Source organism: Petromyzon marinus, chromosome 4, assembly GCF_048934315.1.
Source record: "Petromyzon marinus isolate PM22_M1 ecotype Great Lakes invasive population chromosome 4, UKy_Petmar_22M1.pri1.0, whole genome shotgun sequence".
NCBI lineage: Eukaryota > Metazoa > Chordata > Hyperoartia > Petromyzontiformes > Petromyzontidae > Petromyzon > Petromyzon marinus.
In genome coordinates this window covers 23,241,575-23,266,189 of record NC_133670.1, presented here as the reverse complement: position 1 = coordinate 23,266,189, position 24,615 = coordinate 23,241,575, and the positions used below count along the sequence as shown (strand labels likewise).

Genomic DNA, 24,615 nt, shown 5'->3' with positions numbered 1-24,615 from the left:
CACATGCCCACAGCCACCTCAAAATGATCACCATTCCAAGACCCGCATCAGGTACACAATGCAGGCTGAGATAACCACGAAGAACAATATTTGTTGAGCACAATGACTAATCGTCACTGGCATGCACAATCAGTTAGAAAACTTGATCCGGTGGATTTGTGGTGCACTCGATGCCATGCAACTATACCGCATACGACAAGACAAAGAAAAACAAAGTGGTTAAAAACAAACAATAAGGCAGCCACTCACACAAGGGTACAGATACACACACATACAAGCACATGCTACACCAGCGTACTCAAGAAGTACCACTTGTAAACATGGCAAGACATACAAAAAGCCCTGTGCTTTTCCAGCATTAAGGACTGCCAGGGAGAGTGGCACATCTCTGAGCGTGTCCTGGGGATAGGAGTCTGTTCCTTCAGCTCGTTATTTATTTATTGAATCACTCCAAAGTATTCTAACATCTAGCTGATGACAGCATGAGAAGGTTTGACCGGACAAGTATCTTTAATAGGTTCATGTATCGGACAACATTGGCAGACTTAAACCACTTTCTGCAAGCCTAGATGTGGATAAATTAACATTCAAATATCTTGCGGATGCCTGCTGATGGTTGCTTCATACATCACATAAAGTTGAAACCATAATCGCGCCTCGGGCTAGACATAAACACAGCAACAACACTCGTCGGCTGCAGCATCAATATCCATTAAATACATCATCGTGACAGGACCAACACACCTAAAGTGCCGTTCTCAGGAGACATACTCAGTGCTTATTACAATAGATATATTAAAGGGGGGGGGGGGGGAATAGCAAAGTGGTATGAAAGGGCAAAATTTTCCACTTTTCAAAGACAAAATGATTTCTTCAATTTTATTTCTATTTTACAAATTGCTTGTGTAGGGGTGACCTCAGTTAATGGCGATGAAAAGAATATAATTTATAATTTTAATTACAATTTTTTTTTTTATGAATGTTGGCTGTGGCTGTGATACAAAATGACCTGCTTCGGAGACTAATAACTCAAGATCCTGAGACTCAGCGCTGTATGGTGAGTAAAGCACGCTGAGACACAATCTACAATAATCAAGTTTCTGAGAGCCTCCCAGGCAACAGACTGTGCAGGAGGGAAAGGAACCTGCTTACGGCTGCCGTATGAAAACAATATTAGTCATTTGTGCAATGATCAATCCCAGCACTTACTGCACGACTGTGGAAATCAAAACCAGCAACTGCACATAGTGGCTCGGTGATGAGCACAGACTACCAAGCTCCCTGTGTCGTTAGTGCTCTTCTATTTAACTTTCTGCACTGTTGTGGGTGGGCTTCAATAATTGTCATGAGTACCATAGGAAATTCAGACTCTTTACTTTTATCAATCACCAGCACGAGCCACCACCCTACATGTATATATGTTGAACTTCTTTCACACCGTACGTAGCCAACACTTGCTAATCGAAGGTGCACCCTTGTTGTACAAGCCTGCTGCAGTGTCCCGCGGTCGTGGCGCACTTCCACGCCTCGTGACATTCTGCTTTGCCTATGTCTTGCTGCACTTCAGCAAATGCTGAGTCTTGCTGGATCACCCTTTGCTGTCACCTCCTTGCTGTGCCGCCCAGCTATGGCATGACTGTGTGGCTCCGCTCAAGCCCTGTGCTGTGCGCCCTGCCCCGCTGCACATTCCGAGGCATTCCTGAGCCGAGAGGTCTCAGACACAAACACGGCCGCTCAGGTTCTTAAGCAAAAAGTTAAACAAGGATGCACAATGCGGTCCAAAAATAACAAGACCCACTCCAATATTTAGTTTACAGTCTGCAGCCGTGTACAGTCCGTGCCGAGCGGAGTAAAAATACCGGGAAGCTTCTGGCTCCATTAGGTGTTACACATACGTGCACACATACGAACGAACACACCCACTATGTCAAGTGTTAATGTGAATCGTACAAATGCATTTTTTCCCCATATGATTAAACATGCTATTTGTTTAATCTTAATTAACAGGGAGTTTATGTTTGTCCATAAAAAAATAATACGAGCATACATTTCCTGCAGACGTGTATGCACAACTATGTACACACACAAAAAGACAAACATATTCCCTACTAGCATCACAAAGCTATTAGAAAACATCCATTGCGGTCAGCGTAACATATCAGGAAATTATGGAGCACTTTAGACAAAGTTGTCACCGTTTCTTACCAGTATCAAATGCGGAACACTGCACCAAATATTAATTTAAGGATGATTTGACGCAAAGGTCAAGGTCAAGTTCAATACCGGTGGCTGCTTGTGTTGTGTACAACCATGAATACGAGTTGGACAGGGGTTCGAAAATTCTAAAATAAGTCACCGCATATCAGTCAGCGGTGATTTGGCCGTATTCCCGAAATAGGACCACAGAGCTTTCACAATCATTGCTGAATGTTCTGGCCGCCTTCTCTTCATGTCTGTGATTTTTCGCACCTCTGTATCATTCTCTCTCTCTGACAGTGACCAAAAACCGTGTGCGTTACAAATTCTGTATTATTATTATGAGGCTATCCAAAGATGATGGAATGCTAGTCAATGCACACACACCTCCACACCCTGAACACACACACCTGCAACACGCGCATGAGTATACAAACAAATACGAACACATCCAAATAAGCACATTGACCATTATATCTAGGTATTAATGTTTCACGAACACACCTATACTATGGCACGTACGTACATGCAAAATCATGTACGCAGTGGGTTTGTGCATATACACAACCATGCTCCCCCCCCCCCCCCCCAGTAATGACCGAGTGCACTCAGCAAGACGGATAACAACAGAGGCATCAGCGGACACCCGAAACGTCACATGCAGTCCTTAACCCCTGCGTACGCGTTAGTGCGCGTACGCACAAGCACGCGCACAAGCACGCACATGAGCACGCACATAGTTTCCTCAGAAGAGAAAGCCTCAACACGCTCAGAAGTGAGTGCTTTCTAAATCATATTAATTTGGCAAATTAATCAAATTAATCACGGCGTGATTTTCACAGGCGCAGGCATTGCAGTGTAACGTTTCACCCGGTAGCCTGGTCACACAGGAGGGAGCAATAAAACATTTCTCAGCCTTCACTCCTCCAAAAGCACCAAGTGTTTAGCAGTTCACTCTGGAACGCGCAGCGCCCAAAATAGTTCCCAACTGTTGTTGTAAAAATGTGAAATATAAACATAGGCCGCTGGCTCCGTACAATGTAAAAGAATAGGTGCAGTGCGGGCCGGTCATTGCGTTATGTAATTAGTCATAGGTGGCTTGCTCAGCACCCCCCAGGAGGACTATGGAGTGAACGAGCGCGAGCCCGCGTGCTTTTTTGCGTGTGTGTTTTGGAGCGATGGTCTAGCGGTTAGCGTGCCGCGCTACGAACCCGGCGACCCGAGTACCCGCTCACGGTTAACACTGGTGACGATTATCTGAACTGGTCCTGGGCCTCCCCTAGGTCGACTCAGCCTCAATTGAGTACCTGGTGCGGTCTATCAAAAATATCGCCACTGGGAAGACAAAAGCGGCCAGGCGTGGTGTTGGCCAACCCCTCGTGTGCTGTTTTGGCCTTCATAGGTGATCGCTAACAGGACTTGCCCCAAAAGTATGTTAAAGATTATACGGGGGATCTTTGTCTTTGTTTGGGGAGCAGAAGTGGAGTAGTTCACACATTATGGAGAATTCCTGGAATTCTAGGTTCAATTGCTGGCCATGCACAAGACCAGCTGTTAGTGTTATCGGAACCTGACCTGAGCTTCTTCTAGGTTGACTCAGCCTAAAATAAATACCTGCTTTTGTAAGTCAACATTACTACTCGGGAGGAGGGGGATGTGAATGGGCAGAATGAAGGTCACACACCACCCCTTTTACAGCCCATTCTGGTCTTAATAGGTGCTCACTAATAACATTTTCAGAATTATTTCACATAAGGCTGTACACAATGATTGACTTTAACATGTGTATATGCACAAGTGTTAGGCGGCATTATATGGTGAACGCTACATTGCAATTCATTTTTCAAAGGTCTGCAAGGAAAAAAAAGTCATATCCTTGGACTCTCACCTGGTAAAATAAAGGATTCTGAATGATAGAATGTCATCATGAGTGGCCAGCCAGAAACCAAAAGTCAACATTCAGAGAGGCGTAACCACACATCACTGACTGCGTCAGCAAGGGAAAGTCTTCATCAAGAAGCGTATCAAGACTGGATGAAGACGATATTGATCAGTGAATGCACTTGACAGCAAACGTTACCCTTCTAAACCAGCAAGCGTGGCTAACAAGCTACCCAATAATATGACAGCATTAAACAGAGAGGTTTGAATGTAAAAATAACACGCTTTAAGGAGAGAACCGTTGCAATTGTTGAGTAGATGTATCCCGGCAGCAGCTGACGACCAGTGGCTTCGATCAGACACTAACGAGCGGAGGTGTCAGCATGCAAGACGGAATACGCGGACTGTGTGCGCGTCACGCCAGACATTACTTATCACCTCCACGTGCCTTGTCCACGCGAATCATGCCGCCCGACTACACAAGTAAGAGCGAGCAACCACACACACACACACAGCAGTGTTCTTTTTCGACGCCAATTCCCCATCTTTTACACAACTCACCATTATCACGCCACCTGAGTGTGTGTGTGATTGTGATGTGCACTATGCCTCCGTAATCCAGCAATGGAACCGAGTGAGAAACCAATCTGTTGGTCAGCAAGTTACCTGCGGGAGGCAGTACAAAAATGAAGTTTGTAATAGGCTATTTGCATGCCAGTTTCTTGTTGTCCCTTCCCCCGCACCTCCGATTACCATTGGTTGGCTACGTACGGTGCGAAAGAAGTTCAACATACATACATTTTGTGTTAGGGTCTTCTCCCAGAAACCCAATGTACTGCCAAAACAGCAGAGGCATCCTGCAAGAGGCTTGAGGATAAGTGAGGCTTTCCAGGGTAAATAAATTATGGTACACTATTTGTATATTAATACCAGCATTTTGAATGTGAAGTGCAGACAGCCACCCTGCTGTAGCTATATTGGACATAGTCCAAGTTTCCCGCACGCACCCTGATCTCATAAACTAGGCTTTAGTACTTACATTAAGCCCGGCTTCCTGAGGCGGCTGTCGACATGTTTCTCACGATAGGAGCACCAATGCAGCGGGGGCCCACCGCTCCAAGAACATAAACACCAACGCCAACCGGAGTAATAATTATGCATGAGCATAGCTAGGCCCCCGACTCTACTTCCACCCATCGTCACTTCAGTCGCATAACGATGCCAGGAACAACTGGCAAATGATTGTCTGGCTGTTAATTTATGATCCCCCCTCCCTTCTCATGCAGAAAGACAACGACCCTACCACACGGTGTCAAAGAAGATGCTCAAGAACTTCGGCCTCTCGGTCGGCCCCAGGTGAGATGCCGGGGAAGGTTGAGCATAACCCATTGCTGGGTCAGCTGAGACACCACCCACCATCGAGACCATCCCTGTCAACTCCGCATGTGAAGGAGCCCTGACTAGTAGGGCCATTCAGGTTACGGGTATGTGTGAATTCAACAACCCATGAGACGTGGATTTGTAGGGGCTGACCACCTAACGTGAGATACAAAGTGTGTGTGGCCTTTCTAAGTTTTGAAAGTACAGATAGGTGTCCGAGGTCAACTGAAGTTTTCCACTCCGATTTTTCTCCAGCACCCACATTAGATAGTTGAGACTTGATTTTGAATATTCTCTGGGGCAGAAATATGTTCATGCCTGTGATATCTGGTACTGCTCTTAAACGTCCCAATACATTTAGAATCATGAAAAACCTAAAGGAAAAATCTCAGCCCCACTCTTCCATGGGAACCTTAAAAAATGCACACCCTCAAAATTCTAAATTCTTAACTCCAGCCTGAAGCCATACCTCACCGTTTCTTGAACTCACACACCTGACATGTTTTCTCCCAACTGGGACGGGTGTCCTCACCTCACCTCACTGTTTGGCTCTGTAGCAGCCCTTATCCTGTTCAAGGCCCTTCTCTGAGACCCGGCTCTGCCCCTGGCTCTGCTCGGTTAGGCTAATTCAGAAGTGACTAAACGGCTGAGCTATGACAATGCACAAATAACAAAAACGCCGATGTATATTTCCCCCTGGGAACGAGTGTGTGTGTTTATATTTATGAAGGAGAGGATCACTTGATGGTGTTAATTTTATAAGGTGTGTGTCGACAGGTAATCACTATATGGACCTTCTTTCATGCATTCAATTGATCTCACCAAATATTGCATTGCTTGTGTGGTCTATCATTTGTCAACCTTTCTTGCTGTACGCTTTCTCAAAGTCTGCTTTGTGTTAAATATGGGTGCAATGTCTCAGTTGCTTGATGTTCTCTAAGAACGTGGTTATCAACATTTTATCAACTGGTGGCCACATGCGGCTGCTATCAAATTCACTACGAACCCCACCGCCCCAATCATCATAGTGAGCAGTGTTAAATAATAATGAAATTAGTTACACCCCTTTGCCAATAAACAAAATTCCCCAACACCGCGACACTCATGTGGATTATTTTACGATACTTCATCATGGTGGTCAGTTGCAGATTGGTGAAGGAAAGTGTCCAGGAACCACTGGGTCAGGTATTCCTCACCACGAATGTCAGCCATGGAAAGGAATCAAATTGAGGTCTCCGGGTTTATTGCATAGCATTATATAGTTGTATATTTGGAAGTTAAAACTGTAGGATGGAGTGAAAGAGAAAACTTGGAGGTCACGTGTGAAATTTGTAACAACTGAGGGATTTATGATGAAGCTAAAAATAATGGTAAATCGTGGTGATATCATCGCCTTTGGCTGAGATGACCCTGCTGACTGAAGCTTCATCAAAGGCACGATGGATTAAAATATAAACTACAGAAATTTCAAGTCACAGAACAAGCTCAAGTATCACCCATTACTCCAATCTTACACAGAATGAGACAGCAGCAAGCAAGCCCAAGTACCATGCACCCATTAATACCATTCATAAGTTTACCTTTTTCAAAATTACAAAATTGTTAAATTTTGGGTGGGTGGGGAGGTTTTGGCACTTGGACAGCCTTTATATATATAAAAAAAGTCCTTTTAGAGGCATTTCCCCAACTTGATTTAGTTTCAAAAAGCATGTTTTATAATAAATAAACATAGCGGATTACATTCTTTTGTACATTCACTCACGATGCAAAAAGCAGCACATTCATGCAAGCGTCCGCGGCTGCTGCAAGACAAAAGTGCTTATCCAGCAGTTAAAGCTCTCGACAAGGTCACAAGCAGTGCCGGCGCTCAAGAGTTGCACAGTTCCCGTGAAACACTGATTGGACTCACAATCACACACACATTCACACTGCTTGCATCCACTGTCAAAACACCAATCCGAGCCTCGTGACAGCCAAGCCTACTCTGCTGCGAAATGGTATTTGTTACGCATGAGCGCCCGCCAAAAAAAGTTTTTTGCATGGCAAAAGTTTCATTTGAAAATGCACTGAAGTCTTCTATATAATGAATCTCCACATAGGCATACCAGTCAAATGCTATCTGGCAAAGTGGCCGTGAAAAAGGGCACTTTATTCACAATGAGATGATTGCCAAAATCAGTCGGGCCCACGACTAAATCCACCATCCGCCAGAGGTCGATAAAGTGAGTATCACTTTGTTGGAATTCCACAGTGGTCATCCTAGGGAGAACGGTCGCCCACCACAGGATTGTTGAATTTCCACCACCGACCCAGGGCCACCAATAAATTGATTTTATAAACAATATATTAATAATTACCACAAAATAAGTACACTAAAATAATGTGTGTAACAAGCATTCGGCTTGATAGTTAAATACAACTCTGCGTGTCATCGAAAGGTCCCTCACAGCCACTGGGGAATCCCGCAGCCTTCGAGTTTGTTGCAATAGTCTGACCCAGTTACTGTTGTTTCCAAAGTTAAACCACTGAGCCCACAGGCTTGCATTGTTCAGAGTCAGCAAGACATGCCAGTGCTGGGCGCAGAGGGCAATGTGTACTGGTCAGGCAAGCGGTCATTGTCACACTTGGCCGTGCAGCCAGTGGGTCTTAGCTGCTCAGACGCGGACTTCGCACGGCCAACGCACTGCGCTTTATAACAACACTGCAGCACGCCACATGCGACAAGCCACATATAACGAGTAAGATGGCATGCGCCGCGCACTGTGCAATACGTGGCATGCAGAACTCGACATGCAGTGCACAACTTGCAAACACAGCATGAGGCATTATGTATGCAACACGCAATAAAAATGTGCAATGCACAGCGAGCAGCATCCAACATCCAACATGCAATGTGCGATACAACATGCTGAGTGTAACACGCGATCACAGAACAACGTGCCCCAACCCTCACTTTACACCCAGCACCCGGCATGCAATGCACAAAGTACAACCTTCAGTGTGCAAATACGACATGCAAAGCAACACACGACTACAACTCAGGCAATGCATACATTGCACGCCAACAACTTGGCGTGCAAAATGTGCATCGAAGAGTCACGCAGCGGTGAACAACTCGAAACGTGTAGTGCCCAGCCAGTTGTCTCAGCGGAATGAGGCCATCTCTGCCCCACCAGGAGGGTTGTCCTGGTACAAGTGAACCCCCTGTTCCCTTATAAACACGGCCCCCCGACAGCGGGATGATGCACGTGCCCTTCCCAACTCATCATCCCCTCCCCCCCATGCCGATTTCTTCAACTCACTCTAACCCCTTTTAACTTGTTCGGGCTCTGTTTTAATTATTTACTTTGTTCAATTGAAACTTAAATCTTGATGACGGGCCTGGGAGGGAACCAGCAGGAGAACTGCATGCTTCGTCACAACGTGCGCAAGCCTTTGCACGCAATGCTGCCATCTCCTCTCGCCCACTTTCTTCTTAACCTCAAAACTAAGTTTCGTCTCCTGCCCTTCCAGCTCCTTCTGCCTTTGCTGAGGTTACAGCCACCAATGGAATGACGTTTTGTGGAAGCAGCTTCTCCTTCACGACGCAGAAACACTATAGAAAATGAAATTGGGACCAGCATATCCAACCATACACACACTCTCACAGTATGGTTAAAATGTTGAGCAGGCGTTGTTAGCGAGCACCGAATATGCATAGCACGAAACACCAATTAGTGGTGGGGCCACTCATGTTCATATGCGTTTCTTAGTACTTGAGATGATATTGGCACCGAATAGTTATATTTTAGACTAAGATCTCCGAGGGAAAACTTATACCAGTATAGATATCAGTTGCTGCTTAAACCTGCAACTTGAAATTGAACCGAGGTATTGGGGATTTGAGAGCATTGCACAAATAGCATACCAGAGATAAATCAACAGTCATGATAGCTGGAAATACATAAACATGAGAGGTTATGTAAACATGCATACACGAGACAGACCACAACCCACAGACCACACACAACAGCACATGACCCACACGTCCACGCATGCATAGTAAACCACTGCACAATGACCCCAGCACAACAGACAGTGCGTGTCACAAAGCCTGAGCCTCACACAGTGCATGCACCCCAACGCCTCTGCCGCGATGGAAAGGATCACAGCAGTCCGCCGTCCATTAGGCAACGCATGAGGACAGCATGTCGCCATCCCGCTGGGAGAGAGGCCACATCCCATGGAGCCGGCCCGGCGGGCACGCGGTCGCCAGCACGCGTATTCATGCACACACACAAAACAAAGATCCCCGTGTAGCCTTAACAGACCATTGGGGCAAGTGCTGTTCAGGAGTAGCACCTATGAAGGCCGGCACGGCACACGAGGGGGTGGGTGGCCAGCACCACGCTTGGCTGCCTTTATCTTCTGAGTGGCAATGTTTAAACACACCACACCAGGTACTCACTTGAGGATGAGTTGACTGAGGGAAGGTCCAGGAACAGTTCAAATAATCGTCACTGGTGTCGACCGTGAGCGGAAATTGAACCCGAGTCACCGGGTTTGTAGCACAGCGCGCTAACCGTTACACTACCGCTCCCCACACGCACACATGCACACACACGCAGTCACACTCACCCACTCGCACTGCCATGCCTGCTTGTTTCAGCGCGGCATGCTTGCCTACGCAGCTGCAAGGCAGGCGTTCAGGCCACACGGTTTTACCATATCCCTGCAGTATGCCTCGCTCATTATCAGAGCTGAGAGAGACCTTCACGACGTGCCATACTAGCCTTGATGAACACACTTCACCATTCACGAGAGGTACTCGCTTGGGCAGATGCGTGAGACTACTGCACCAATGCCGCACTCGTGAATGCAGCTGTGCTGCAGCTTTGCAGCTTTGCAGCACGCACCACCCCCCCCACCCCCATTAGCGCAGCTGTGCTGGACAATTACAGGACGGCAAAGTTGCACACGAAACTGCGCCACGCCATAACATGTACCCTTCACTCTCACACCAAGGTGGATCATTGGTAACGATGCGAGAAAATGAGAGCGGTGTGTTTAGTTGGGCGTGATTCGATCGATCGCAATCTCCAGCGCAAGCTGATGGGGAGGTGACAGAGTTTGCGGATGAGCACGGCTGATGGATGCGCTGCGTGTCATTCTGAGCAAGGCCGTGTCGTGTAGTTGCAGCCAAAGGAGACAATAAAACTTTGTGCGGCTGTCAGACCTATATGTCTCTCATTAATTTAGAGTTTTCAAAACAATGCTCAACTATCACAGGGACCAAATATAACTCGCTGTAGTCACCTCTCACCATAAGTTGTTCCCGTTTACGGAAAAAAACGAGATGACATTGCCATCCAGTTTAACCAATCCCATTGGGTTGCACGATTTGATTTTCATTGTTCTGTGATTAAACCCCAGAGATTTAACAATTAAACAGATTCATAACATTAACAACACATGCATCAAATTTCATGTGTGAGAATCAATACATTTTTTATTTGTGCATGTTGAAATAGGTTATTGTGACCCCTGCGGCCACTAAAGGAGCTACCATTCACCATTAAGTAAAAAAAAAATCTTGAATCGAATTTAACCCATGAATAGGAGCAATTCATTCAACCTCTGCGGGAGTGGATCGTTACACCTCTATTAAAGCATGAGTAGCCATTATGGCTCTGGAAGCCGCATTCATTAACAATGACAATCCTACGGAACTGATTTCCCACATAACCCATGTGTGGAAAAAATCCACGACTGATTTTATTAACGATAACAATAAAAAAACTTTTGGAAAAATAGGATAATGTAAGCCACCAAATCCATCAATGTACATGAAACAGTGCCACAATTTGCATGGCAAAAATGTATAACTAAATTGGCATGAAGCTTTAAATTTAGCAAATTTGAATCAACTCATCTAGTGAGCGATGGCACAAGATCTGGGACATCAAAATATAAACCACAGATCTGAGAAACAACCCCCTGAAAACTTCGAGTTTGCCGACTAAGAAGGCAAGTATGCAGAATACTTAGGTTCTGAATAGAGAAAGCTTAATGATTGGATCTTATACTCCTATATTCTGAAGTTTCCAATCCAGTGCTTCCCTCACTACTGCCTCCCTGGGATGGCTATGGTCACACCGTGTGGCTCTACTTATCACGATTATGCCCCTGCCGCGTTGCCTCCACCGTGAAAAGTTAAAAAAATACGAACTTTTAAAATAAAAACACAAGTGGTAGGGGACATGATAAGGGAAGGCCTTGTAAGGTCAGTAGCATAGGGGTAGGTGTTTGTTGTGTCCATGAGACAAGGATAGCGAGTTTATCTACAATGGCCCCCTAGGGTGAGTAAGCGGCGGGGGGGGGTCTTGCTATGCACCAAAGGCCAGCATGGGGGAGGGATAATTGAGAAGCTCCATCAGTGAGTTTCCATTTCACGGGCGAGTAGACAAGAGGGTGGACCTGAGCTTAACCTGACCCTGTTGCAGGCGCAAGGGGGCTGCAGAAAGACACACACTAACACGCCGCACTGACGCAACTCAAGTATACATGCGCACGCAGGTGGACGCACAAAGATACAAAAGCGTGCACCCAGACGTAAATTAAAGAACGCTAATGCACGCTCATGAGTACGAACAAAAACCCCATTGTTCATTATTTCACCAGATAAGGGCCCCAGGTGTGGTGGCGCATTGTTGTAAAAACGGCACCATGGAGACGTGGACTGGTGGATTATATAGTTTTGTGAAACTTCCAAAGCTGCGAGGTGACCACGAGATGGCAGATGAGCGACTTGGTTGCAAAGTATGCGTGGGTATTTGATCAGGTATTGTAATTTCCTCCCATATGCAAAACAAGAGATAACAGTTAAACAAGCCAAATATCCGAATGCAGGGCAATCATGAAAAAAGTCTTCATACTCGGCAAAGCTATCCTGGATAAATAGACGGCTAAAGTTGAGGGCGCTTTGTTTCTTCTCACACAGCTTAAAGGTCGCGATCTGAGCGTGGCTTTGTTCGCTCCAGCGCTGTCCTCCAGACAGTCTCGTCCCTTCACCTGATGAAGGCCGCTTGTGTTGTGGCCGAAACGTCGTGAGAATTTTATTGTGTTATTTTATTTTATCAATTTATTATTTTATTCTCATTCTACGTGACTTTACCGAAAGAACCAAAGAAAATAGACGGCAGTCATTAAACTACTATTATTTCAGATTATCACTTTTCTATGATAAAAGCCCAGCGTTCCGTTTGTCCATCAACTAAATTATAAGAGCCTTACAGAAGGCCCGAATCAAAAGGTTATAGAAAGTGGATACCCCTCCCCCAGACGTGGGGGTAAAAAGTTGATCCAACAGGGTTAAAAAAATTGTCGACCACCCCAAAAAAAGTTTAATTCCCCCCGCACACCGCCAAAAAAAAGAAATGTATTTTGTAGGAAAATATGCCGACACCCCCGACATACAATAGAGTCAGTAGTATCTACTCACATTGGGGGGGGGGGGGGAGAAGAGAACATCAGTGGGGGCAACGGGCGAGGCGCGAGAAGCCCTCCACAGGAGCTAGAATAAGTATAAGTAGGCCGGCGAAATTCTAGTTGTGAAAAAATAGAGACAGAAGTTACGTAAAAAATATGACACTTTTAGCCGTGACAATTCAGCTGTGGATTGTCTCGTAAATTATGTCACAGGGTCTTAAATATCCCCTTTCGAGGAGCCAGTTCACTTTGGTAATTCCCAGCAACAAATTAACCAGCAGCAACTTTAGATACAAAAAAAATACTCAGTGGCAAGTGAGTTTGGAGGTGCAGATAAGAAAATTTCAAGAAATGAGGAAAGCGGGAAGGTAGTTTGGAGGAAAGGAGGACCCCATGGTGGGGCTGTGGGCAGAGGAAGATAATCATACCGGCCACAGTAAAGATTCAAAGCCCGGAAGAAGGCCTGTGACAAAACATTATCCATCCCACTGGCATGGTGCCACATTGCCGAGCCCAAAAATTCGTGGCACGGCAAGGAATGGAGAACACACACACACACACGTGGCACATTAAAGAGCACAACATTTTCGTGGCATGGCATGGCACAGGGGTCATGCACGAGACACGGTATGAGACGCGATTCGCCACTGTGTGCCAATGTTCAACGTGTTATTATATATGGAAACCATTGCGCTTTTTCCAAAGTAACTATTTTATTTGAAAACATTTCCAAAAGAGCTTATAAAAATGGTGTGAGAAAAACCCAAAAGGGCGTAATAAGCGCCAGTGGTTTTCTCAAAATATCCAATGCTGCCTCCTCCTTTAAAGTACGCAAGCAACTCGCAGATAAAAGGACTCTTCATTAAACACACAGAGCATGCAAGAGCAATCCAGCCTATGCTATATTACAGATACAAGCGGATATAATTGCAGGTTTCAAATAAAGCACACTTGTGTGGCCAAGATTATGAGCGTGCAGCTCCGCAGAGCGGTCACCCAGCCATGACCAGAACACTGAGACCATTGATAGGAACATCACGTACACACGCACACACTCGCATGCTCACACAAACTTGCGCATGTTAGTACAAACCTGTCACATACACGTATGCACGTATGCATGCACACACTGCATTAACACGTACATGAGAAAGTATACTTTTTATTGTGTGCCAGCACACTGGCAACCCTACTGGTGTGCACACACACGTGGACTTACATACATAAAGACCAGAATCCCTCATATAGCCTTTAACATGCTGTTAGGGAAAGTGCTGTTAGCGACCACCTATGCAGGCCGGCATGGCACACGAAGGTGTAGGTGGCCAACGACAATTTCCGGCCGCCTTTGTCTCCCCAGTGCTGAGGACACCGCACCAGATATCTATTTAAGGCTGAGTCGACCTAGCAGAGGCCCAGAACTAGTTCAAATATTCGCCACTGTTATTGGTTTGAGCAGGCGATCCAACTCAGGTCGCCGAGTTCATAGTGCAATGCACTACCACAGCGCTACTGTTGCCGATCATGCATACACACATACATGCACTAACTCATGTACATATTAAATATAAGATAATCAACACGGACATAATAAGATACACAAATATCAATGGACATAAGCATAGGCCAACCCACAGCCATAAGTACACAGAGACATGCAAATGTACTGGTATTTGCAAAATAGAACAAAGCATAGTAAAATTAAGCAGAGAAATGGTAGATACATGGAAAACCCACACATACACATAGACAAGCACAGACGTTGAGTTAGATACGGTGAGAATTTATTTCCTATGCACAGACCTTCACGGCTGCATCCCTGCCTATCTGATTTCAGCATGTCTTGGTGTAACTCTGTAACCTGTAACTGTACCACATTTAAATGAGCAATGCCCTTAGGCCATGGTTCCAGTGGGGACACAAAATGGCTGTCAGAAAAGTGCATGGTATACATACACACGTGTGTGTGCATGTGTACACACACCTAACTGGTTCAGTAGCATGTGCAGCAAAACTGTTCAATCTCAGACCGCGTAAGATCACCGTACGCACCCACTAAATCTGTCCGGCTGCCTCTCGCACTCAAACTCCCGCGAGTGTTGCCCTTGATTTGGCTTTTAGCTCTTCGAAGGGAGATCTGGGCACCTTTAGGTATTAAAGCGTAGGAGCGTGCGTGACATGAGCCACGGGTGTCCTAAAATGGAGTGGTTGGCGCAAGGCCAACGAGTCGTGTCAGTACCTGCACTAAACCTCGAAGCCGGCCAACCTCATGGCACCCGGCCAGCTGGCATCACCTTGCCTGCGCTCGGGGGCAATCGCGCAGATGAGGGATGGGGCGCACACTGGGCGCCGGGTTATGTCAGGTGCTCGGATCTCGGTTGTGGTGGAGGCTGTGAGGCAGTGGGGGAGACTGGCGGTAGTGGTGGTGGCGGAGTCAGCTCATCAAGGAGTAGGTGCGGTGACACGCAATCTGTTTTCGTTTGATTTATTTATTCAATGTGGTTTTCATGAAGAGAAAACCAGCAGCAGTGTTTTATTTTATTCAAGTGAATCGCCAGTGTTATCGGCGTTTGGGATGAGTGCAATAGAACTAATGCCAGATGAAAGACACGGGAAAAAAGATGGGCTTCCTCACGCACATGCTCGACCATGCGTGCGTGGTGCAGTTGTTATACAATCCCTTCAGATTCAAATTCAATTCCTGGCCATGTGGCAAACAGAGATATGCCATCTCAAGGCATTATCCAGGTAAAACATTTTTATGAAATAAAATTTTAAAAAATGCGAGCCAGGACCAGGCACGGCTGAACTTGGGTCAACTCAGCAATAACAGGGGCATGTGCTGCAGCAGTGGTGTGGTCAACATCAGCACAGGGGAGACAAAGGTGACTGGGCATTGTGGTGACCGCTTCACTTGATATGCCAGTCAAAAAGTTACTCACTAACAGACACTGCTTCAACAAAACGTCAGGTTCAATGGGACACATTTTGTGAGAGAGAAAAAGTGTGTGTCAACTCAGCCTCAAAAGAGTGCCTAAGGCGATGTGTAAACATCGCCACTATGCAGACAAAGGAGGACAGACTCGTTGTTGGCCACCCACCCCCTCGTGTACCATGCTGGCCTTCATAGGTGCTCGCTAACAGCACCTACCCCAAACAGTATGATCAGGCTATACGGGGGTCTTGTCTTTGCATGTCGGTAGATAATTTCTGTTCAGCATTTTAAAAGCCAAAAGGTGGACAACTATTGAAGGGAGACGAGCATTTTACTAGTGTTTCATATATATATAGTGTACGTGTGTGTGCCAACATTTATAAAGTGAGACTTTTTTTTGCAGCTTCTAAAATAAAGACTAAAAATGTTACACAGAGGCAGTTCATCAAAAGGCACAGGGTGCCCTTCGTTGAAATTAACCAGAGGTGTCCTGTGCAAACAGCGAGAGCAAACGAGGGTTCACCTTAACTTGGTGGAACTCTGTAAAGCTTCATACTCTTTGGTTTTTTCGGTAAAGTCACGTAGGTAAAATAAAAGAAAACAATTAAATCACGACGTTTGGGAGGCAACACAAGCTTCCGTCTTTTATTTTATTTTACCTACGTGACTTTACCGAAAAAACCAAAGAGTATGAATCTTTGCAGTCACGAAAGCTTCAAATCTAGAATCTGTAAAGCTTCCCCCACAGACCCATGGTGAACTCAGAGCAAGCAGAGGCTCAACGTATAAAAGCCACAGGAATCAATAAAGCTCATAAAATGTCAGAATTATATAATTATATTATGGAAACAGGTCGAAAAAAGTGTACTTTTCCACGCAAGTATTTTTTTTGTTTGCCAAAAAGAATTGTTTTGGCAGCTCAATGTAGCGTGCCGGGCGTATGAGAGTGTAAACTCACGCGTGAGCGTGTAATTGTGGAGTGGGTAATTTGACGAGTGTGTGTTTGTCACTTATTCTCACACTCAGACACTGCGTCACGCGCGTCGCCCAGCACTCGACAGAGGAGAGGGAGAGAAGTGTTTGGCTGCCGTCTGTGTTTTTGTCGTTCCCACCATCACCCCCCACCCCCTCGGCATGAGATAACACAGATAACATCCTGAGCGTCGAGTCGCCTCCCGACAAACTACCCTACACTTCCCCAAAATTTCACTTGCATAGTATAGTGCCCCCAGGCCCCCCAATGGCTCCCGTAGTTTCAGCAGCTTCGCAAATTAGACTCAAGCAACCCCGTTTCGTTATGAATTCCACTCGTGCGATACCCATCCTCTTACTCGTTATTCCTGTTATCTCCACCACAAATTGGTCGAGAGATCTTCCGCTAGGTATCTGCTTTTGCGTCGACAAGAGAAGTGACTCAGAAGCTGATGTAAATTCATCCTCGTCTTGAGGGAGCAAGATTATGTGTGTAATGTCGAAAAAGAAACATTTATGAGGCCCGGCGAGTAAAATTCTGTCCTGGGATTGGTGAGGGTAGTGGTGACACCTGTGGGAACCAACTTTTTACAAGCGTGCAAGTACTAGAAAATTTACTTTTTGTGCAATTGTATCATGTGTCCATTTCATTGTGTTCATTATGCACTGACAATTGCCTTTTGACAGATTGGAAAAAGGTCGGTATGCCAAGCTTCATTCATCTCTCACTCTCATTTTATTGAATAGAGCCTTTCCATGTTCTGGAAATAATTTGACTGAACTCCTATCTCATTTCTTTCATCTCCCCTTTAACAGCCAAGGCAAGGGTGGACTCAAAGCTTATTCACATGTTCCTAAGGTCATGTCTGTAACGTTCTTTGTTTCGTGTCTGCCATTGCTCCTCCACAGAATTTGTATCTGTTTGAAGAATATGGCCTTAGTATTTGACAATGCTTGTGCCATTTTTAAACTTTAAGATATACTGTGTGTCTTCATTAAAAAAAATTTCAACAACCCTAATTTATCATTCATAATTTTTAGTCTGTACTTTTTGACCATCCTTCAATGCCTACCATTCTTAACATTCGTTGATACAACCCAATTATCCAAGTTCAACACATAGGCTATCATGACCAATATTACCTATAACAGGTTTTTTAGGGTTAGATCATGTCAATTTTAATGTGTCATTGAACCCACCGCCACCCGACACAGCCAATTAGTAAAGTTTGTCACGTAAACAAAACATGTCAATTCGTTACGAGTCCAACACCGGTGTGCTACTAGTACAGCACTCCAACACTGGTCTGCTGCACTTGTACAGCACTTCAACAACAGTGTGCTGTACATGTAACAAATTTACATGTTTTGGTAACATGAAAAACCTCACTAATTGACCGTGTCGGGTAGTGGTGGGTTTAACGTCAAATTTATATTTACACGATCTAACCCTAAAAACCTCGTCATTTATCCAATATTGTGAGATTTTTATAACGAAGCGTCTCAGCATGTTTGTCAGCAAATCTCGTTTCATCAACACAATTATTTAAACACGACGAAATGCCTCTTCTTCACGATGGTGTGCGGGGGTGCTAATAATGGTGGACCGTATTATCCGCCCATTTGACTGCTTTCATGTTCAAAGAAGTGTGGAGAAATGCGGATAATGGGATGCATTTGCTGCTACTTTAATTCCACCTCTTATCTGCGCTTGAGTGCAGATATTAGAATAAAATGATACATTTCTGGAAAACCACTTCCCAGTCAATTCTGGTTAGGTGACATCTAAAAGATAAGTTGCGAGCAATAGGATGAATGCCACCATTTCTGAGTTACTCCTTTGTTCTGCAATAAAGCACGGATAATTTCATTCATGTTGCACTTCCAAGAGACGACATCTCGGTCAATTTGGATGAGTTCAAATTCCATGGATAAGTGCAGAAAAAATTAACTTTTGGACCTACATTCTAGTCACACGACCATTCAGATATACCCTGACCGCTTTGAGGCCACTAACAAATGGTGCAGTCTCGCGCCTCCAGAACCCTCCCCACTCCTGCCCCCCCCCCCCCCTAGAGAGAAGTGGATAGAATACAAGGGTGGCAGTGACTAATGTGAAATACGAGTTTTTACAAATGTTAGTGCTGGAAAAAAACATTTTCCCACTGTTTCATAGCCAGCCAATTCTGTATTAGAACATTCAAAGAGCTCTTACCTAGAAGGGAAGATATTTACGTTCAAGCCTGTGCCACCTTCCGAATCAAACAACCAATTCGGTCCACCGAGCCTCTGACACACCAACAGGTGAAGAAAGGCTAGTGGCTGTCATACACCTTGGTGGTTGACGAATGTCCAGACTTCAGAAGCAAGTACTGTATGCCCGAAAATTAGATTCAAGAATGCAAATTGTCTCTAAATATCTAAACACTTAAGTAATACAAATCAACCCTCTTGCAGACGGCGCCTTCCTGAGACAGGGAATCACAGCAGCAAGAAAGTGGCCACGGATCACCAACCAGCAACTAGAAGGTCTGGGAACCATGAACCTTCCTCAGCCAAGACCTGGGGTATTATGGGAAATGGAGAGTGAATAGGCCTGGAGGATGGAGCCAACTGGCATTTAGGGACATGAAAGTAGCAAATTGTGTTCCGACAGAAACTCAAAGAGACTCGCACAACAAACAGCTCCAGCTGCCCTTGAGGGAGCTCTGACAAGAATATTTTCCAAATACGGGATGGCACTGATTCCTTGCTCCCTCAACGATACTTCCAATGAATTAAATTGCCGACTTCCCACACTAAACTGCAGAAACTTTCTTTGGGGTGGCACCATTGGAATCTGGCGGTAGGTATCCTACTAATTTTAAAACACATCAAGGGATCTTTAATGTCCACTGTGAAGCAGAATGCATGTATTTTATGGTTAAATACACTCCACAGTAATAATCTGGGCGACCTTCCGGATACTAATTCAGAATCTCTGCAACAAGCAGCGAACGTGCTTCCACTGGCCTCTGAAGCCCTTTTCTTTTGATCTACCACACTGGTTGTCAGTCCCGTTACAGGAAGGTGAATATTCTTCCTCCCTGGCTGCTGAAAAACGGTGCCCCTTCACAGCCGCCAGCTGTTCCTTCTTTGCTGCATCAAATTTCTTAAGTTTATTCTGGAGGTCACCAGAAAACAGTCATAACCATGTATGGCTCGAGAGCTACAGAGGAGATGGGAGGCTGCACCAATGGTGATTGAGCTTGTACACACAAAATACACTCACACTGGTCAGAGGGTGATGATATGTGGACAATGTTGTGACTAGAGTTTGTTTAAAGCTGCATTAGGTCTGCAAGGGCCAATGAATGTGCGCACTAAAAAAACAATCCTTGATAAAAGAATGATTAATTAGAATTATATTATTAATTATAAAAGGTGGCAATGACACAGGAGAGAAATGCAACATCGACCAGACTGCTTATAACTTTACATGCCGAAACCCGGTAACACATTTGATGTAATTTATGAATAAAAAAGCACAAATAATTATTAATCATAGCCCCATTAGACTGCTTATCAGGTTGCGGGGCTGCTAATATGGGTTTCTCATGCCATATGATCCTTATATTTTATTTCTGAGACACTATTTTTTTCCAGGGGTGTACTTCACTCCACGACTGGGGTAACCAATCAATCCGACATCAGTGGTGCTACTCCGCGATGTCGAAACGCAGCGAGGACGATTGCGCCGAACCCCTGAACGCTCGCGGCACGCACCGTACTGGTGGTGCATCGTAGTGTACGGCTCGTCGAGATGAGTCGATTGCCGCATCGCCGACCATCAACAGACTAAAAATGACTGCATCACGGACATTATGCGAGAGCCCGGGTACTGTGGTACCCCGGGGCACCGCAATAAGGTTCATATGTTCAATATCCAGTGTATCTCATGAGTGCTGCAGCTTGTTCAAGAATGCATACATGTGTATGGTTTTCACACCTGATGATGATTGCTTGTGTTGCAGTCGAAACGTCGTGAGAATTTTGTTTAATATTTTTTATTATTTTATTGTTTCCCTTCTACGTGACTTTACCGAAAGAACCAAGAATATGAATCCCTGCAGTCACGAAAGCTTTAAATCAAAATTGTATGAACAATGTTAGCAAAATCTTAAGTCTTTGTGAATTTAAGAGCCTTGGCATATCAAGTGGGTTGTGCACTGGGTTTAGAGCTGCTGCTCTGCATTGGCCTTATTTTGTTTCTGGCCTTCAAAGTTCACCTACATTTTTCTTTTTTAAGAATATGTGGAACTGATTAGACTCACAACTGAATACAATTAATGTTTCATTCCATCGATTTTAGTGCTGAATACACTTGTGTAAAAATGTTGAAGTCTTTAGATGTAAACTTGTGCTTTTAAATATGTACTTTCAACAAATATGCTGGCCTGCAACAACAGCAAAAGGGCTGTCAGGTACAATTTAAGAATAGTGAACCTCAGTTATGCTACTCTTGCCTTGCTAGCTAAAAGGAATTTTTTGGCTTAAGAATAATGAATGGCTTAATCCATAATGAAAAGATTACATGGGCTGTGCTGCATTGCAATTCTGCTCGTGGATTACCGAGATGGCTATTCTTGTTGGAATTTACTGCATATGCTGCCACTTTACTTTTGGCTGTCACAGCCTTGACAGGTTTTAAAATGATAAGAAACATCTCAAGATATATATTTTTTTCTAAAGTGTTTACAAATGTATATTCGTCCTGGGTTTAATTTTACTCCCCCACCCCCCCAAACTGTGAGTACTGTATGCCGACTGAGCATTGGATCATATAGCATAAATTAACAGGAAAGTGGGTTTAATGGTAAAAGTGAAATAATATTTAACCCAACGTCCAATGGGCCAACTGCATACATATATCCCAGTGGGATATTTAAATAAGGTAAACTCTGAAATAGTTTAGATTTCATGAATACATTATTTTCATGGGACAGTCAACTCTAGTCAACTTCAGTTGGCCTGATTTCTCCCAGAACTCGACTTGAAGGACAACTCAAACTGATGAAAATATTCATGACAATGTACCTTTTGGGACAGCATCGCTGATGAGACGGCAACTCGAGTTCAAACGCAGGTAACGCGGCTCATGGAAACACACCACAAGTCAAACATTTTTCCCTCTCATCAAAACTCTATACCATAGGGCTCATTGCATCTCTGAGCAACACCACCTGGCCAGTGAATTAAAACATGTACATCTGACCCTCAAAATCAACGGATACTCAGACCGTACTATCCGCCAAGCTGTTTCTCCCACCATACAGAAACAACCACCTGAAACTCCAATTAAAATCATCACGCTGCCATACATAGCAGGCGTTACCAAAAAGATTTCAAAAATTCTAAACAAACACAAGATCCAGGTCCGGTTCCATACAGTACACAAAATCCGTGATCTGATTCCACCCATAAAGGATGTCATTCCTGACTTACAGTACCCCGGGGTTTACAAATTGAGTTGTACCTGCGGTGACTGCTATAATCGGGGAAACGAAACGACATATTTCTGACCGAATTCGCGAGCACAAATCAGATTTGAAACACGGCAGAACTAATTATTCTGCCGTAGCTGATCACTGTTACAACGCTGTGGGTTATCATGCTATTGTTTTCTCCGATACCAAGGTACTCTGCAAGCCGTCTGGATACCACCAAAGATTTGTCCATGAAGCCATACAGATATACAAACATAGACATAACTTCAACCGCGAAGATGGATTCAAATCGAGCAATCATTGGAAAGATGTCATTAACCATGTTAAAACTCAACCGCTACTCTAACCCTGCTCCGCGATCCCCCCCCCCCCATCCATGGCTCTGATGTTTTCTAGTCTGAGCTTTTCCTTCCTGGCTTCACCCACACCCCAACCCCCACCCCCCGCCCCCCCATGCTACGCCCGTCCTCCCTGGCTCCTCCCCCTCCTCTTACCCTATATAACAGTATCATCACAAATAGCTCTCTCTACAGTTATTTTGCTGTGCCTTTTTTACACCTGATGAAGGAAGCTTGTGTTGTCTCCGAAACGTCGTGATTTAATTTAGTTGTCTTCATTTATTTTAATTTTATTTTTTACCTACGTGACTTTACCGAAAAAACCAAAGAGTATTTTTCCCGCTGTTGTTTTTCCTTATCTACTAGAGATTGTGCCTGACATTGGGATGCTCCGAGTGATACCAATTGGTCTACACCTTGGGTATTTCAATCTTCAGGCTTGCGGAGCGGTGATGCAATGCAATGGTTCACAAACTGCACCACGAACCTGGCAAACAGGATTCGATTCCCTGCCATGGCTGACATCAGTGGCATTTGATATCTGAATTAGTCCTGAATTAGTCCTCGGCCCCTCCATTACCTAACCTGCACTGACCAGCATGGTGTTGAACAGCATGGTGCTGGTCAGTGTGGTGCTGGTCAGCGTGGTGCTGGTCAATGTGGTGCTGGTCAGCGTGGTGCTGGTCAATGTGGTGCTGGTCAGCGTGGTGCTGGTCAGCGTGGTGCTGGTCAGCGTGGTGCTGGTCAGCGTGGTGCTGGTCAGCGTGGTGCTGATCAGCGTGGTGCTGGTCAGCGTGGTGCTGGTCAATGTGGTGCTGGTCAGCGTGGTGCTGGTCAGCGTGGTGCTGGTCAATGTGGTGCTGGTCAGTGTGGTGCTGGTCAGCGTGGTGCTGGTCAGTGTGGTGCTGGTCAATGTGGTGCTGGTCAATGTGGTGCTGGTCAGTGTGGTGCTGGTCAATGTGGTGCTGGTCAATGTGGTGCTGGTCAGCGTGGTGCTGGTCAATGTGGTGCTGGTCAGTGTGGTGCTGGTCAGCGTGGTGCTGGTCAGTGTGGTGCTGGTCAATGTGGTGCTGGTCAATGTGGTGCTGGTCAGTGTGGTGCTGGTCAATGTGGTGCTGGTCAGTGTGGTGCTGGTCAGTGTGGTGCTGGTCAATGTGGTGCTGGTCAGTGTGGTGCTGGTCAATGTGGTGCTGGTCAGTGTGGTGCTGGTCAGTGTGGTGCTGGTCAGTGTGGTGCTGGTCAATGTGGTGCTGGCCAGTACACTCCCAGCATGCTGACCAGCATGCATGGTGCTCGTCAGCATGGTGCTGGCCAGTGTGGTGCTGGCCAGTACATTTTGGAAAAAACTCTCCTTAAGCTGAAATCTTCACCTTTTGGATATGTGGCCCCAATTTGCTTGAAAAGTATATGGGACACGTGCATTTAGATACGGTTGAAGTGTGCCCGTTTGTGCCTGCACATGGCCGGGTGAGCTCTCCACCCATGTCCGGATCACCCACCGGCCCAGCGATGCGCACATCATGCAGCCGCCCCCACTCATCCTCCAGACTGTCCACCAGCATGGAGTCGTCCTCCTCGCCCGGCCACGATGCTGTGAGCTCCAGCATCACCTCCTCGCCCGCCGAGCCCAGCCCCACCGCTGGAAAGAGGCCCCCCTCTGGAACTGGCACCGACAGGGAGCCCAGCTGAAAGGCAGCGCAGGGGCAGGGAGTCCAGGGGTACATAAAATACATTATTAATCAGCTTGCTTTGCACCTCGTTACAAGAACATCCATATGTCATCAGAGGGAGCTCAGCTGAGAGCGGAGGCATGCATTGTCTCATTTTACACCTCAATATATGCCCAGTTACATGCCTCACTGCACATCACTGCGCAGAGATAAAACCCGAGTTGCTAGGATCGCAGTTTCGTGATCTAATCACAATGCCACTTCTCCCCGTGCCACATGCATACCCAGAA

The 24,615-nt window shown here is 45.5% G+C and overlaps 1 protein-coding gene across 5 annotated transcripts in view; it reads right to left on the bottom strand.

Moving 5' to 3' along the window:
- The window catches only part of SPRYD3 (SPRY domain containing 3), a 135,675-nt gene that overhangs the window by 73,492 nt on the left and 37,568 nt on the right, over positions 1–24,615 (bottom strand). For all 5 annotated transcript variants that reach the window (XM_032945130.2, XM_032945118.2, XM_076060159.1 and 2 more), the window contains one exon: positions 24,155–24,340. In XM_032945130.2, coding sequence (XP_032801021.1) covers positions 24,155–24,340 — 186 coding nt within the window. The remainder of the gene's footprint in view (positions 1–24,154; positions 24,341–24,615) is intronic.